The 17,802-nt window shown below is 39.7% G+C and overlaps 3 protein-coding genes and 1 long non-coding RNA gene across 4 annotated transcripts in view; 2 read left to right on the forward strand and 2 right to left on the reverse strand.

The window, feature by feature from the left end:
- The window catches only part of LOC144636106 (uncharacterized), a 156,519-nt gene that overhangs the window by 75,064 nt on the left and 63,653 nt on the right, over positions 1–17,802 (reverse strand). The window lies entirely within an intron of this gene.
- LOC144634819 (uncharacterized) lies at positions 1,811–3,621 on the reverse strand. Its single transcript, XM_078493852.1, has 3 exons — positions 3,582–3,621; positions 2,896–3,183; positions 1,811–2,240 (listed from the first exon to the last, which is right to left on the reverse strand). The coding sequence occupies exons 1-3, from the start codon at positions 3,589–3,591 to the stop codon at positions 1,825–1,827; spliced, it is 714 nt and encodes a 237-aa protein (XP_078349978.1). The 5' UTR covers positions 3,592–3,621; the 3' UTR covers positions 1,811–1,824.
- LOC144635559 (uncharacterized) lies at positions 3,844–7,618 on the forward strand. Its single transcript, XM_078494654.1, has 2 exons — positions 3,844–4,104; positions 7,373–7,618. Exons 1-2 carry the CDS (start codon positions 3,844–3,846, stop codon positions 7,595–7,597), a joined length of 486 nt encoding a protein of 161 aa, XP_078350780.1. The 3' UTR covers positions 7,598–7,618.
- On the forward strand, positions 13,143–16,945 carry LOC144635560 (uncharacterized). The gene is made up of 2 exons (XM_078494655.1): positions 13,143–13,430; positions 16,700–16,945. Exons 1-2 carry the CDS (start codon positions 13,143–13,145, stop codon positions 16,922–16,924), a joined length of 513 nt encoding a protein of 170 aa, XP_078350781.1. The 3' UTR covers positions 16,925–16,945.

Raw genomic sequence — 17,802 nt, forward strand, 5'->3', positions numbered from 1 at the left:
AGAATCAGGCTAGAAACTCAACTGTTTGCCACACATTAAGATTTAATCTTGGACAAATACAGTAAGTGACCATGCTAGGCTGCAAATACAGCCAACTGCCAAGATAGCAAGCAATAAAATTCAGCTTTATTTGCGGCTAGCCCAAGCTCTGGGAGATCCATTTTATTTTGAAAATGAGAATTGTAAATTAATTTCATCAACTTCTTGTATAGACTAAATATATTTTTCTTGTATTTTGGAAGTTTCTCTCACTAGAGGCCTACACTAGAGGCACCTTTTAACAAGTGAGTTTTGATTTCACTAGTGCACAGTGAAGAGAATTTGGGGTAAGACAGCCCTTCCCCACCCCGGCTTTTAGGTGTAATAATTATATCAAGGGGATATGCCTTTTCAACAACTTAATATGTTGTTGCAGTTTTCTCCAACAATTGGGCAGCAATAGGACACTCAGACCTGATACCTTTATTTCAATAGCTTGCCCTTATTGCAGTTTTCAGTGATATGCGAACCTTTGAAATTCAATCTTCAACCAATGGCTTACGCTAAGTCGCTTTTTGCTGTTGTCAATCATCTTAGTGGACCTCTTAGGAAACAGACGTTCACCTCAACCGGGTCAAAAGGTCATGTCCGTCAGCTGTGATTGGTAGATTTCAATCCATTTTGTTTGTTCCTGTTTTTCATGGTTTGTTGTCTGTCGCCATAATTATGATTTACAGCAGCCAAAAACACAATCGTCAGTTGGATTTCGAATTTCAGAGTTTGTATATCGCTGAAAACGGCAATAAACTCTCTTACCTCTACTTGCTTATGGTTGGTATATTTAAGTCACAGGCTAGTTAAAATAATAATAAGTGGGTTTGTAAGAGTTTACTTACATCAAGTTCTCTTTAAAATAGTGTTTTGTTGAAAATTAAAATTGGATACAATGAAGCAGGTACATGGTTTATTTAAAATATCTAGACATCTGCATTCTAAGGAACCAAAAGCCAAGATGACACACACAATTACAAAATTATTATTTACTGTTCAGCTCAAGACTTTCATCTTCAGATTAAATTTTACTCTATAATTACCCCCCTTTCACGGTTTGCGCTCCCCCCTCTCTCACCACTTCGAACGTGTGCCATGCAGGCTATATATTTTTGGTGCTTCATTAGTAACAGACTTGATCAGAGCAAGCTAATCCAAAAGTGGTATTAACAAACAGTCAAAAAACACTTTTACCGTCTTTTAAGTGTTAAAAAAGCTATCCATCATGCAAAGTTACCTTTGACAAGGCCTTACTGTCTTTAGTTTAGTTTTAAACTCATTTCTTTGTGTTACCGTAATGATTCGATTTAGCGCCCGGGGCGCTTATTTACTTTTGGCACCTTAAGGGAGGGCGCTTATTAGAGACAGGGCGCTTATACGGGACAGGGCGCTTATTTAATTTTTTGCGGAACAACCAAATGTTCAAAACAAAACTTTAATATATTTTAAAATAACTAGCAATAACATAAACTGTAACAGTAACAAATTGTTGAAAGTTCAGTAACTTTTACAAGAATTGTTCATGTCAGCAGTAAATATATACATGTACGGTACGGTAAATGTTCATGAGTTTAACTTTACGACGTCGACGACTTCAGTATGGTCAGTTATCCACAATAGGAGCGCTTTTAAGAATAGGGGCGCGTAAAAGAATGGGGCACTTATTAGAATGGGGGCGCTTATTGGAATAGGGGCGCTTATTAACCAAAACCCATTCGAAGGGGGGCGTTTATTCGGAAGGGGGCGCTTATTGGAAGGAGGGCGCTTAATCGAATCATTACGGTAATTGTTGACCTAAGAAAATTTGGTCATTTGCCACAAGGTTTCTATAGTGATGTTACTATATGCATCTAGCATGTGCATTCTAGCACTTCCAGGGCCATGAAAGGCTGGACTTTTAACTGCCAATTCTGCTGCAATTCCAAAGACACTTAATGCACAAGCGCAACTCTTCATCACGTGATCGACATCTGTTGGATCTCCTAAAGAAACAAATGCTGCCATTACTGCCGTCAGTGCGCATCCAGCGGCAGTTATCATTTTAAGAATTGGATGACCATTTGACACTTTGATCACTCTTGAACCATCTGTCACAAAGTCGTGTTCTCCTGTAACCACGACAACACAATGGCACTCTGAGGCAAGGGCTTTAGCAGGTACAAGAGCATTGTCAGAACTCTGAGAACTGTCCACTCCTTTTTGAGCTTCATCTGTGGAAGCAGGTCATGATTTAAAGATAAATACATGAAATTAATAACGTGCTACTCAGACGTCGGTGCAGTATGACAGGTAATGGTTTCCTGTGACAGACCCCCTGGAGGGGGGAGGGTTACTGAAGGAAAACAGTAACAAAGATGTGCAAGTACTGCACCAATAATGTATTTACATAAAAGTGAAAATTAAAATGTGATATTTCATCACCACCCCACCCCACCAACCAAAAAAAAATTCAGTGTACCCCTCCGTCACCTATCTTTTTAAGTAACCTTGGCAGTGGGTCATTGAATGTTACAAGAGCAATACCACTGGCTATACGTGGACAGGGGTGGAACTTGGAAGTTTCTGCTTCTGCTGCTCCTTCCGCCTAACTCCCATACCCCTTGCACCGAACTGGCAAGCCTTAACTCAGTAACATAATTATAAATTGTAAAAAATTGCCTTTTCTCCTGCTTCCCACCATATCAGAAATCCGCTGTTTCCTCATCCAACTCAGCTCCAATAGTCTTACAAACCACTTTTTCCTGGGTTTCCTACTCTTCTTACCTCCTCTCCCACCCCATTGATGATTTAAAAATCATCTTACAAGCTGCTTTAAAATATTAGGTAAACAAGTAAAAAAAAACTAATTAATTTTATTTCCCATACCAGATGTTTGAGCGTCCAATCCTGCACAAATGTTCTTGGCCAGAGCCATGATTTCAGAGGCATTGCCTCTTATCACTGTGGGTTTATGAGAAAGAACCAGATCTGTTGCTGTCTTTGTTCGCAAGCTTGTGGCACCTGCTCCAACTGGGTCCAGCACCCAGACCTTCCCCAGTTCGTTAGCTTTGGCTGCAGCCTTGTGCATGGACTTGATCCAAGGGGTGGAGAGAGTTCCAATGTTGATCAGCAGTGCTTTGGCCAAGGACACAAATTCTTCTACCTCTTCCTCAGCTAACAGAGAATTTCAATTTCTTGTTCAGTATATAATGATAAGATTGCTCTTGATTCTCAGTACACATAGAGGGGTAGTGGTGGTTGGAGAGGGAGGGGCAAAGGCAGGATTCCCGAGGTGAAGGGAACAAGGAGAAATAGTTAAAAAATGCACTAAGAGGCACTAAGGGAGGGGTAATGTTAGGAGGAAACGGCACGGGAAGCGTGAAGCTCAGACCTAAGAAGTGCTGTGGTCAGAATTTTGTTTCTTTATAGAAGGGCACGATCATGCAGGAAAATGACAACTTTTAGGCTACTGTTTATTTGTGTATACGTCCGACCTCCCCACGAAATAGGTTTTCACCCAGGGCTCCCACCGCCGTTATACCAAAATATAAAAAAAAAAATGTTCAACTCACCGTGTACCATGGCAGGCGATGCCCCGATGGCAAGAAGAGTATTAGCGTAAAGAGTAAAAGCTCATAATCCATTTCAATCTTCTTCACTTTTGGCCATCCGTACCTTCTTTTGTATTTGCTGTGTTATTGAAATGTTCCTTTACTGTTTTAAGTGGTTATTTGTAAATTTCACCGTATTTGGTCCCCAATTCCCATGCCTTAATTTGGCTAAAATCCGTGACACAGTTCCTTTAATATGATGATAATGATGATGATTATGATTATGATAACTAAAATAAATTCCTTATCAACTCAGGTTTGCTCTGTGTGGCTTCCGGTAGACCCAGTCTCCAAGTACACTTGTCTTCGTCTCGTGAAAGGTTCTCATAGGTTGCCTCAGTATTTCAAACCGGTCCATTTTGGCGGTCCTCCATTCGCCTCCTATGAAATAAAATCAGGATACGAGGAGAAAGCGAAACAATGTCTGCCAACACCAGATTTTGATGAAGATGAGCAGTATCAAGTCTTGTCCTGGGACATGGAGGTATACGTATTAGCCTGATCATATTACATTTTATTGCCCCCGCTTTCTGGCCATGGGCGAAAGCCCGAGGAGGCATCATTGTAATCTGCGCGTATATACAGTATATATATAGTATATACAGGAAAAATCTCGATTTGAACAAAATAGGCGCGCAAATAGTATCGGGGGTTGTGCAGAATGCCGACAGAAAGCCCGCAAGTGGGTATCGGGAGGTGTGATAAATGCCTGTAAGGTGATTGGTCAATATGACGCAAGATGAACGAATCTCTGCGTGGTGATTGGGTGATGATGACAACCCATCAGCGAAAACACGTGCGCACTCGCTTCAACGATTTCTTGCTTGGAGTTAAGATAATTTGAGGTTTTTTTCGAGTCCTTTTCATTTCACAATGTCTAAAAGCCAAAAGCAATGCAATTATTGAAAAGAGTTCGCGATAATTAACTCGCAGAGAAGTAAGAAAATCCACATTTTTACTTCAGAGTGGTGCCGTCATTTCATAAAGCCCCGAAGACGAAATTTGTATCTTCAAATTTGTCCGCGATTTACGATAAGCAAGCCTTAGTCCAATACCGCGATTTACCAAGCGCGAACTACTTGAATGGAGAAAAGTCTTGATCAGTCCACCTCCGGACGAGATTTACAAGATGATATGCGGCATCAAGAAAAGAAATTCGAAAGAGATCTCGAGATAATTATTGAAGACTCGCGGCATGCCAAACCGGAAACGAGAAGCGAAAGACTTTTAGAAAGTCCAGCGTTTGCATTGACAAAGGTGAGAAATTCTTTTGGTATCCTTTCCTTTTTAAAAGTTTATCGTTCTCATGAAGACGAAGACGAAATTTATGTAGGAACACGTAAGAACATATCTACAAATTTGACCGCGATTTACGATAAGAAAGTCCACCTCCGGACGTGATTTACAAGATGGTATGCGGCATCAAGAAAAGAAATTCAAAAGAGATCTCGAGATGCGTTGTGATTATTTAAAACTCGCGGCAGGCGTTTGCATTGACAGAGGTGAGAAATTCTTTCCGCATCCTTTTCTTTTAAAGGTTGATCATTCTCATGTCATTCTTCATGCTTGGGCTCTCAGCCCAAATATATAGAAAACAATTGGGCCGGCTCAAATGGTAATTTTAAAACGTTTTGCTGTTTCTAAAGTTTATCCTCGCTGAGATCTAGACTTGCCACAGTGAAGCGAGTTCGAGCCCGCAAAGCGGCCCAGTGAGCGACGAAGTCGCGAAAACGATCGACGCAAGTCGCGATAGGTCGACCTTCGTCCCGGCGTGTCATATTAATAAAGACGAAGGAATTTTTCTAAAGTCTAGCTTGAGTCTAGCTGAGATCACTCACCACAGCAAAACATGACAAAATGATGTCAAGATGCTGCTGTCGCGTTCTTGTAATTAAATTTACCGTATCAAAAATCTTTCCGAATTTTTTCTTAATTTCGTGTTGTTTAGTTTATTCACTTGACTTTAACTAAAACGTATGTCCTCTTTCCATCTTTATAAAGAATAGTCCAGAAACCATTAGAAAACACAAGACAACAGGGAGCATCTTCTTCATAAACATCCCAAACAGAAAATTAATTTCCAATCAAACGTAGAAAAAAAAAGAACAGAAAAGAAAAACTGATTAACACCGGGCGCAACCTAGTGTCAACAATTTCTAGGTATATATATAGCGAGAATTTTAAGCAATAAACCTTGCAAATAGAATTCTATATTTGCTATATTTCACATGTGAAAAAGCAATACGTCCAATCAGCTTCGCGTACAGCTTTCTTCACTTGTGAAAAATATAACCAATCAGCATCTAGAGTAGTACGACTCAACCAATCACAGTGCGAGAGTTCAAAAAAATGGTTTTAACAGCCAACAGAAACGCGCTAAGCAAAACCTAAAGAATACAGCAGTGATAAAAATCATTCTTCATAGGCGAAGTGAAGACAGGCGAAGGCGAAGTGTCGATAAGTGAAAGCGAAGACAAGACTTTCATCGGAACTTACAACACATCTGCGGACTTTCTAAGAATATTCAGGCACTTATGGGATCGTCTTGGATAAGTAAATTGCATTTTTAATCTGGATTTACGTCGTAATTATGTTCAATTAACCGACTGCAGAACTACAATTTGTTCACAATTCGCCAGTTGATTCGCCAGTAGTTTATGCGCTTGTGGCAAAGTTTCCTCGATGCGATACGAAGTTTTTAACGTAAATGTAACTCGTGTGTTTATTTAAATAAAGTTTTTGTCTAGGAGAGTTTGTCGCCAGTAATTTTTCTTTTTTACATGTATATTATTGAAATAGCGAATTCGCTTGTAAAGCTATATGTATTTGCAGCTTTGTTTTCTCGCGCCGTTAACTGCACTGTTGTATGTTAAAGGTTATAAACTGGAAAAATCGGCGTAAAGTGTTCAATGGTTGAATTCTCGTTATATATATAATAAACAAATTACAGCATAGAAAGTGCTTTGTACGGCCTTTTTATTCACTCGTTGCAAAACTTTGGAAAACCCACTCGTTCGTTTTCCAAAGTTTTGCAACTCGTGAATATAAATCCGTACAAAGCACTTTCTATGAAGTAATCTATATTTCCCCAGGGGAACTTCCTAGGAAAACTCCTGCCGTTTGGGAACCCTCGGCCTAATCGCCCAGCCATTTTAACTCCTCGATTTTCGGGTGGTCAAATTATCTTTCCATCGAGTCATAAGATCTTGTCCTATTTATGATCATGAGCCTATTTTTTCTCGAGTTTTTTTTTCTTGTAGCGAAACTCTTCAGGATGAAACAAAAATTTACCTTTGTCCATAAAAATTGCCTTCAATCGATTCCTTTTGACCCATTCTTTCAACTCTTTGTTGTGGATCACGTTGTTTGGAAAGAGAACGTTGAAACCGCCGGGTATTGCCTATAAATATGAGAGACTTGATGTATGGTTGATTGTTCTGCTGGCAGTTGTTTTATGTTGCTATAAAAAGAACACACTCCTCCAATTTCTAAATGGGAGGTTGACCTATAGGACAGTCAACAGTATTGACCAGTTTTGTTGTAGTCAGGTCTTAACAGTTCGTGACATGGCGACCAAGTAGCAGTTTTGAGAAGTTTTTATATATTTTCCATAATTCGTGCATTCAAGACGTTTCTTGAGGTGTTTAGCTTGTTCATGCTCTTCATGCTCATTACCTGAACAGTTAAAGGACATAATGCGTGCAGAACGTATTGCTTGATTACTCTATGCGTGCATTTGTTTTTCGTTTCAGCCTGGGGACTGCATTGTTTTCCACATGAAGACAGTTCACGGTGCACATGGTAACAACCTCTCGACACCGCGGCGGTCATTCTCTACAAGATGGCTTGGAAATGATGCTGTAAAGGGAAAGAGGCCGTGGGTAAATCTACCACCAAGCAGTGAAATCGAGGGCTTGAAACAAGGAGACAAGCTCTTGGATTCGGGCGCATTCCCTGTTGTTTGGACCAGTGAATAAGACACTTACCTGTTCTTAATCCCCTCAACCACCATGCACTGATTCATTTTGATTTTTCTTGGTGGATGTATAACACAAAAACTGAAAAGCTATTCGTCATTTTGTAGCGAGTTGGACAGAAGCAAGGAAAATCTCTGAATTGCAAATTAAAACAATGGACTAGTTCAAAGCGTTCACGTTAAACAACATTTTTATCTAAAAAGAACTGAGGAAGGGTGTCTTTGAATTGCATTGAATAAATTACTGAATTATAAATCAAATAACGTCAGTTTAAGATAAAAAGCTGAGGAAGGGTGTCTTTGAATTTCATTGAATAAATTACTGAATTATAAATCAAATAACGTCAGTTTAAGATAAAAAGCTAAGGAAGGGTGTCTTTGAATTTCATTGAATGAATCATTGAATTATAAATCAAATAACGTCAGTTTAAAATAAAAACTGCTCGACAATGATTCAGTTATAAACAGGTTTATTTTGCGTTTGGTTTGTGCACTTTAAATACAGCTATTTCGTTCTGTTTTTCTTAAACGCCCTCGCGCAGCTATTTTTAAATGGCCGCGTTTACGTTATTTAACTAGTGGTAACCACAGGTTAGAAAGTGCGGGCCTTGACGCACTTAGAACTGAAAGGTACTGGTACAAGAGTGCGTAATGTTAGATAGCAGTGTCGATAAATAAATGATAAAATGGACAAAAGACAATGGTATTCCGAGTAACGCGTCACGCAAGGAAGGTCAAGGAATGCAAGTTTTATCATTTCCTATTGCAGCGAACCAATCTATGTTTTTGATTACACAGTTTTGTGAAGTGTAATCGAGCACCCGGTGTGAACTGGGATGTGTTTTTTCTCAGTCGGTAAACTCGCTATGTTGTGCTTGCCTTTTGTTAACGTGGCGCGATTAATGAAAAATCACTGGACAAAATTAAAGACAATTATTCCGAGCAACGCGTCACGCAAAATTGCCGCGAACCGGCCGCGAACAAGTCAGAGTTGTTTTTTGATTGACAGTTGATTGTGAAGTGTAGTCGAGCACGTGGTGTGAATTGAGATGTGATTTTCCTCGGTTGATAAACTCGCTATGTTATCAGTGTTATATATAACGAATTCCTCGAGAATAACAGTTGCTGGAATCATTCGCTTTGCCGTTGTTTTATCTGTGATATAATTTCTCAAAAGCAACACCTATAAAACAACGTCTACAAATTGTAATGTTTGCAATCTTCCATGTGACAGAAGCGTAGATCTTATGTGGCAAACTGTTGAGAGATTGACTCATTTTTCGCATTCTTATCGTTCTTGGAGAAGAGATTTTTCTCTTCCGGTGTTACGACAAACTATCGTGATTGACACATTTTTTGCGTTCCGATCGTTCTTAGTGGAAGAACAAAATTTTCAACTTCCGGTTTGCAGATAGCCTTTATGAACGTGGCGCGCACGCGTAATACGCAATCCGCTGGTCACTGTCAAGATTAGGGTTGCGGGCCTCTCTTGGGCTCGCGAAAATAACTTGATGGCCCGACGTATATCTAGCTAGGACAATTTTCAAAACTTACTTTCGCGTGAATAAACGAAAAACAATTGTTGCTATTCATTAGGCGATCCTACTATAAATTAAAACCTCTGTGTAAAAACCCCTGCTGTGTGAAAACACTTGAAAATATTTTAAAAGCAATTAAAATTGCTTTGATTAACCGTTCGAAATAACGTCAACCTTAAGCACCCAGTTTAGCTTCCTATTGGTTTGATCAATGGACTGAAGAACCCCTTGGGCGATTGGGTTTGTTTCAAGTTTTGCTATTTCAAAACACTGGAGCATTACGCTGAAGCGTAACATTAATTCATAAATAGAAAAAGAATATTCTAGAACATTTGATGAAAATAATACGAAAACTTGACTGCGATTTCGTTGCGAAACTTCTTACTCTAACTTTTTAGTACAGAAACCTACTTTACTTGTCCCCATCTGATTTGTCTGATTTCCCTCGCTTTTTTAAGCATAATAATACCAATCAGTCATGTCTAGTTAAAAAAACGTAAATGTCGCTGTCCTCTTTGTTCTTTGCTTTTATCTTTGTCGCTGTCGTAATTTCACTGCAGCAGTCTTGTACGTTGTTCGTCGTCATCTAAGATTTTTTTTGCCACTTTCAGCTCCTTAACTTCGCCGTTTCAGAACCGTGTCGCCTGTCGGAGTTTTTCCCTTAACAGGGCATCTTAATGGGCCTCCGCAAGCCTGCAGTGCAGGCGTTTTCCGTTGGCGCGCGCGAGAAGATTCGCCGCCCGATCAAAGTGCGTTCGCTCGCTAAAATACACCTGTATTGCAGGCTACGCCTCCGCTCATGCACCCGTGTGGGGAGCGGGCGAAGGCTAGTGCTCCACTGTTACCATGATGGAAGCCACTACCCTAATTTCGGGGTCCTTTGATTTGGTTACAATTAATGCACCATTTTATAGTTGCTCAAGGTACAGAATAAGAGACTACACAGTTAACTTTATTTTGACTTTGATATATCTATCGGATATCTACACTGTAAGCCTAACAGCGTTGTCATTTTACAGTTTAATTACTGGATGGAAAATGTGATCCAAGTGACAACAAAGTCAACACAACAGGAAATCGGGCAGGAAGCTAAGTTGAAGCTTAAAACGTGAACACAGTATTATAGTCTATTCTTTATGATGTAAGTGGTCTAATGCTTGTTTTAAGAAGGTACTACAGAATACAATTAACACTCAATTTCAAATATTGTTCGGTTATTGTGATTACACATAATGATCGCACCATTCCTTGAGACAGTTATAACAATTCTCGCTGTACCTTTCAGTCGCACCACACTTTTCATTTATCCAATTCTTGAACTTAACTTTATCTTTCTCGAGGACGAGGAAGTGACCCAGCACAACATACGCCTTGTTAATTCCTTGTGCTTCCAGCCTTTTCCCGTAAGTATCACCGATCCCTGCAAGCGCTGTTACTCCTTTTGTTCCAATGGGTCCATTAATAAAGGCTCTGTGCTTCTCCGACGTACGCGGCGTGGCCATGATCCTTAAAGAAATAAATAATTAACTTGAGTTTCAACATAAATGTATCAGCTGAATTAGCACATAAAGTTACCAAGAAATAAAAGCAAATTACCCTGTCTCTTCTAGAATTTGTTAAATCTGTTGTTCAGTCCTCCTTCTGCAACAATTTTAGTCTGCGAGCAGGCTCCCGATCTGCGAGAAGGGACTGCATATGCATGGGGGAACTAAAATTCCGTGAATTCCGTTCATCCTATCTCGTTCGCCAGGGGGCAATCCATTCAACCAAATATTCCGTATTGAATTTCCAGAATGTTCATGCGTCGAAGGGAACGGTATTTTTCAGTCGACTCCCATAACCGGGGATCTAGGGGGGCGGAGGGGCGGGGCAGGGACCTCAGTTGCCCGAAAAAAAAATGAAATGGGTTGATAGCCGAATAAAGAGGCATATAAAACGAACGCAAAACGTCCATCGAAATAGTTGTCTTAACTTACCTGCTTGCTGAAGAAAAGGGTAGTTATTTTATTTTTCCACTCTAACTCAGCAAAAATTAAAGTATTTAAAAATTAAACTAGAAAACACTGTTGCGGAAACATTGCTCCTTATCATGTTTCCTAGGTGGCTAAATTAGCGGGAAGCAAGGAAAATGTTTTGCTGCCCGAGTGGCTAAACTAGGAAACATTTGCATCCGCGACGTTTCTTAGTTTAGCCAGGCCTTAAGGCCTGGCTAAACTTTAGTTTTCGTTGATTTAATTGGTTTTGGAAGTAATGTTGAGATTTTCGGCTTATTTCAATTTTTTGTTTGGGCTTGTTGCCCGAATTCCAAGCATTTTGCCCGAAAACTTTTGGCCCTGGGGGTGCTGCAGCCCCCTCCCACGCCACTCCCACCCCACTCCCCCCGACTCGTGCGCCTATTGTAACACAAATTTCGTTCTGTGAACTTCATGCACTTTTAACAACTAAGTGAACCTACGTACAAAAGTACATCAGCGAATAGAGAGCCTCTCATCATGTTTTAAAACTAGAATAAAAATGCAGTTTTTAGAATCCTTTTTGAATTAGGAACCGATTGATTATTTCATAGCATTTTACGTATATAAAATAGACGTTATTATTATATTCTTGTCTTCGTATTTGTAAAGTTGGCCGAAAAACCATCCACTGGAAACAACTAATAAACTTACTTACTTACATCACATGTGTGAACCTACATCTACATTATCGGGAGTCCTGGAAACCTCTTCTAGACTTCATCAAGGAAACTCAAGCTATTTCTTTTTTTCTCTGTTGTGAATTCATAATTTTTACATCGGAAAATAAGACTAAATTCTACATAAATACGACGGCAAGGTTCAATCCTGGACATATCTGAACTTCTGGATTTTCAGGTGGTCAAATTAACTTCCTTTCGGGTTATATTGTGGAGTCCTAACACGACACCGCGGCGAGCATTCTCCACAAGATGGCTTGGAAATGATGCTGTCGAGGCAGAGAGGCCTTGGGTGCATGCTCTGCCACCAAGAGGTGAAATGGAAGGCTTGATACAAGGAGACAACCTGATGGAGTCGGGTGCATTCCCTGTTGTTTGGACCACTAAATAAAAGACACTTCCCTTCATAATTCTTTCTTTTACCCTCCCCCCCCCCCCTTTTCCCCCTCTTCCACCATGCATTGCTCGTGCGATCGGAGTTTAGCCTCTTGTCCTTCCGCTCAAAACAAATTCATTATAATTTTTTTTCTCAGTCAACGTTTTAAACAAAAACTAAAAAGCTAGCTTTTCGTCATTTTGTACCAGGTTGGACAGCTAAACGCGTTTGTGTTAAACAACATTTTTATTTAGGAAAGATCAGCAGTGCTTTGGCCAAGGACACAAATTCTTCTACCTCTTCCTCAGCTAACAGAGAATTTCAATTTCTTGTTCAGTATATAATGATAAGATTGCTCTTGATTCTCAGTACACATAGAGGGGTAGTGGTGGTTGGAGAGGGAGGGGCAAAGGCAGGATTCCCGAGGTGAAGGGAACAAGGAGAAATAGTTAAAAAATGCACTAAGAGGCACTAAGGGAGGGGTAATGTTAGGAGGAAACGGCACGGGAAGCGTGAAGCTCAGACCTAAGAAGTGCTGTGGTCAGAATTTTGTTTCTTTATAGAAGGGCACGATCATGCAGGAAAATGACAACTTTTAGGCTACTGTTTATTTGTGTATACGTCCGACCTCCCCACGAAATAGGTTTTCACCCAGGGCTCCCACCGCCGTTATACCAAAATATAAAAAAAAAATGTTCAACTCACCGTGTACCATGGCAGGCGATGCCCCGATGGCAAGAAGAGTATTAGCGTAAAGAGTAAAAGCTCATAATCCATTTCAATCTTCTTCACTTTTGGCCATCCGTACCTTCTTTTGTATTTGCTGTGTTATTGAAATGTTCCTTTACTGTTTTAAGTGGTTATTTGTAAATTTCACCGTATTTGGTCCCCAATTCCCATGCCTTAATTTGGCTAAAATCCGTGACACAGTTCCTTTAATATGGTGATAATGATGATGATTATGATTATGATAACTAAAATAAATTCCTTATCAACTCAGGTTTGCTCTGTGTGGCTTCCGGTAGACCCAGTCTCCAAGTACACTTGTCTTCGTCTCGTGAAAGGTTCTCATAGGTTGCCTCAGTATTTCAAACCGGTCCATTTTGGCGGTCCTCCATTCGCCTCCTATGAAATAAAATCAGGATACGAGGAGAAAGCGAAACAATGTCTGCCAACACCAGATTTTGATGAAGATGAGCAGTATCAAGTCTTGTCCTGGGACATGGAGGTATACGTATTAGCCTGATCATATTACATTTTATTGCCCCCGCTTTCTGGCCATGGGCGAAAGCCCGAGGAGGCATCATTGTAATCTGCGCGTATATACAGTATATATATAGTATATACAGGAAAAATCTCGATTTGAACAAAATAGGCGCGCAAATAGTATCGGGGGTTGTGCAGAATGCCGACAGAAAGCCCGCAAGTGGGTATCGGGAGGTGTGATAAATGCCTGTAAGGTGATTGGTCAATATGACGCAAGATGAACGAATCTCTGCGTGGTGATTGGGTGATGATGACAACCCATCAGCGAAAACACGTGCGCACTCGCTTCAACGATTTCTTGCTTGGAGTTAAGATAATTTGAGGTTTTTTTCGAGTCCTTTTCATTTCACAATGTCTAAAAGCCAAAAGCAATGCAATTATTGAAAAGAGTTCGCGATAATTAACTCGCAGAGAAGTAAGAAAATCCACATTTTTACTTCAGAGTGGTGCCGTCATTTCATAAAGCCCCGAAGACGAAATTTGTATCTTCAAATTTGTCCGCGATTTACGATAAGCAAGCCTTAGTCCAATACCGCGATTTACCAAGCGCGAACTACTTGAATGGAGAAAAGTCTTGATCAGTCCACCTCCGGACGAGATTTACAAGATGATATGCGGCATCAAGAAAAGAAATTCGAAAGAGATCTCGAGATAATTATTGAAGACTCGCGGCATGCCAAACCGGAAACGAGAAGCGAAAGACTTTTAGAAAGTCCAGCGTTTGCATTGACAAAGGTGAGAAATTCTTTTGGTATCCTTTCCTTTTTAAAAGTTTATCGTTCTCATGAAGACGAAGACGAAATTTATGTAGGAACACGTAAGAACATATCTACAAATTTGACCGCGATTTACGATAAGAAAGTCCACCTCCGGACGTGATTTACAAGATGGTATGCGGCATCAAGAAAAGAAATTCAAAAGAGATCTCGAGATGCGTTGTGATTATTTAAAACTCGCGGCAGGCGTTTGCATTGATAGAGGTGAGAAATTCTTTCCGCATCCTTTTCTTTTAAAGGTTGATCATTCTCATGTCATTCTTCATGCTTGGGCTCTCAGCCCAAATATATAGAAAACAATTGGGCCGGCTCAAATGGTAATTTTAAAACGTTTTGCTGTTTCTAAAGTTTATCCTCGCTGAGATCTAGACTTGCCACAGTGAAGCGAGTTCGAGCCCGCAAAGCGGCCCAGTGAGCGACGAAGTCGCGAAAACGATCGACGCAAGTCGCGATAGGTCGACCTTCGTCCCGGCGTGTCATATTAATAAAGACGAAGGAATTTTTCTAAAGTCTAGCTTGAGTCTAGCTGAGATCACTCACCACAGCAAAACATGACAAAATGATGTCAAGATGCTGCTGTCGCGTTCTTGTAATTAAATTTACCGTATCAAAAATCTTTCCGAATTTTTTCTTAATTTCGTGTTGTTTAGTTTATTCACTTGACTTTAACTAAAACGTATGTCCTCTTTCCATCTTTATAAAGAATAGTCCAGAAACCATTAGAAAACACAAGACAACAGGGAGCATCTTCTTCATAAACATCCCAAACAGAAAATTAATTTCCAATCAAACGTAGAAAAAAAAAGAACAGAAAAGAAAAACTGATTAACACCGGGCGCAACCTAGTGTCAACAATTTCTAGGTATATATATAGCGAGAATTTTAAGCAATAAACCTTGCAAATAGAATTCTATATTTGCTATATTTCACATGTGAAAAAGCAATACGTCCAATCAGCTTCGCGTACAGCTTTCTTCACTTGTGAAAAATATAACCAATCAGCATCTAGAGTAGTACGACTCAACCAATCACAGTGCGAGAGTTCAAAAAAATGGTTTTAACAGCCAACAGAAACGCGCTAAGCAAAACCTAAAGAATACAGCAGTGATAAAAATCATTCTTCATAGGCGAAGTGAAGACAGGCGAAGGCGAAGTGTCGATAAGTGAAAGCGAAGACAAGACTTTCATCGGAACTTACAACACATCTGCGGACTTTCTAAGAATATTCAGGCACTTATGGGATCGTCTTGGATAAGTAAATTGCATTTTTAATCTGGATTTACGTCGTAATTATGTTCAATTAACCGACTGCAGAACTACAATTTGTTCACAATTCGCCAGTTGATTCGCCAGTAGTTTATGCGCTTGTGGCAAAGTTTCCTCGATGCGATACGAAGTTTTTAACGTAAATGTAACTCGTGTGTTTATTTAAATAAAGTTTTTGTCTAGGAGAGTTTGTCGCCAGTAATTTTTCTTTTTTACATGTATATTATTGAAATAGCGAATTCGCTTGTAAAGCTATATGTATTTGCAGCTTTGTTTTCTCGCGCCGTTAACTGCACTGTTGTATGTTAAAGGTTATAAACTGGAAAAATCGGCGTAAAGTGTTCAATGGTTGAATTCTCGTTATATATATAATAAACAAATTACAGCATAGAAAGTGCTTTGTACGGCCTTTTTATTCACTCGTTGCAAAACTTTGGAAAACCCACTCGTTCGTTTTCCAAAGTTTTGCAACTCGTGAATATAAATCCGTACAAAGCACTTTCTATGAAGTAATCTATATTTCCCCAGGGGAACTTCCTAGGAAAACTCCTGCCGTTTGGGAACCCTCGGCCTAATCGCCCAGCCATTTTAACTCCTCGATTTTCGGGTGGTCAAATTATCTTTCCATCGAGTCATAAGATCTTGTCCTATTTATGATCATGAGCCTATTTTTTCTCGAGTTTTTTTTTTCTTGTAGCGAAACTCTTCAGGATGAAACAAAAATTTACCTTTGTCCATAAAAATTGCCTTCAATCGATTCCTTTTGACCCATTCTTTCAACTCTTTGTTGTGGATCACGTTGTTTGGAAAGAGAACGTTGAAACCGCCGGGTATTGCCTATAAATATGAGAGACTTGATGTATGGTTGATTGTTCTGCTGGCAGTTGTTTTATGTTGCTATAAAAAGAACACACTCCTCCAATTTCTAAATGGGAGGTTGACCTATAGGACAGTCAACAGTATTGACCAGTTTTGTTGTAGTCAGGTCTTAACAGTTCGTGACATGGCGACCAAGTAGCAGTTTTGAGAAGTTTTTATATATTTTCCATAATTCGTGCATTCAAGACGTTTCTTGAGGTGTTTAGCTTGTTCATGCTCTTCATGCTCATTACCTGAACAGTTAAAGGACATAATGCGTGCAGAACGTATTGCTTGATTACTCTATGCGTGCATTTGTTTTTCGTTTCAGCCTGGGGACTGCATTGTTTTCCACATGAAGACAGTTCACGGTGCACATGGTAACAACCTCTCGACACCGCGGCGGTCATTCTCTACAAGATGGCTTGGAAATGATGCTGTAAAGGGAAAGAGGCCGTGGGTAAATCTACCACCAAGCAGTGAAATCGAGGGCTTGAAACAAGGAGACAAGCTCTTGGATTCGGGCGCATTCCCTGTTGTTTGGACCAGTGAATAAGACACTTACCTGTTCTTAATCCCCTCAACCACCATGCACTGATTCATTTTGATTTTTCTTGGTGGATGTATAACACAAAAACTGAAAAGCTATTCGTCATTTTGTAGCGAGTTGGACAGAAGCAAGGAAAATCTCTGAATTGCAAATTAAAACAATGGACTAGTTCAAAGCGTTCACGTTAAACAACATTTTTATCTAAAAAGAACTGAGGAAGGGTGTCTTTGAATTGCATTGAATAAATTACTGAATTATAAATCAAATAACGTCAGTTTAAGATAAAAAGCTGAGGAAGGGTGTCTTTGAATTTCATTGAATAAATTACTGAATTATAAATCAAATAACGTCAGTTTAAGATAAAAAGCTAAGGAAGGGTGTCTTTGAATTTCATTGAATGAATCATTGAATTATAAATCAAATAACGTCAGTTTAAAATAAAAACTGCTCGACAATGATTCAGTTATAAACAGGTTTATTTTGCGTTTGGTTTGTGCACTTTAAATACAGCTATTTCGTTCTGTTTTTCTTAAACGCCCTCGCGCAGCTATTTTTAAATGGCCGCGTTTACGTTATTTAACTAGTGGTAACCACAGGTTAGAAAGTGCGGGCCTTGACGCACTTAGAACTGAAAGGTACTGGTACAAGAGTGCGTAATGTTAGATAGCAGTGTCGATAAATAAATGATAAAATGGACAAAAGACAATGGTATTCCGAGTAACGCGTCACGCAAGGAAGGTCAAGGAATGCAAGTTTTATCATTTCCTATTGCAGCGAACCAATCTATGTTTTTGATTACACAGTTTTGTGAAGTGTAATCGAGCACCCGGTGTGAACTGGGATGTGTTTTTTCTCAGTCGGTAAACTCGCTATGTTGTGCTTGC

Source organism: Oculina patagonica, chromosome 13 (genome assembly GCF_052425735.1).
Source record: "Oculina patagonica isolate OP01 chromosome 13, crgOcupat, whole genome shotgun sequence".
In the NCBI taxonomy this organism is placed as follows: Eukaryota; Metazoa; Cnidaria; class Anthozoa; order Scleractinia; family Oculinidae; genus Oculina; species Oculina patagonica.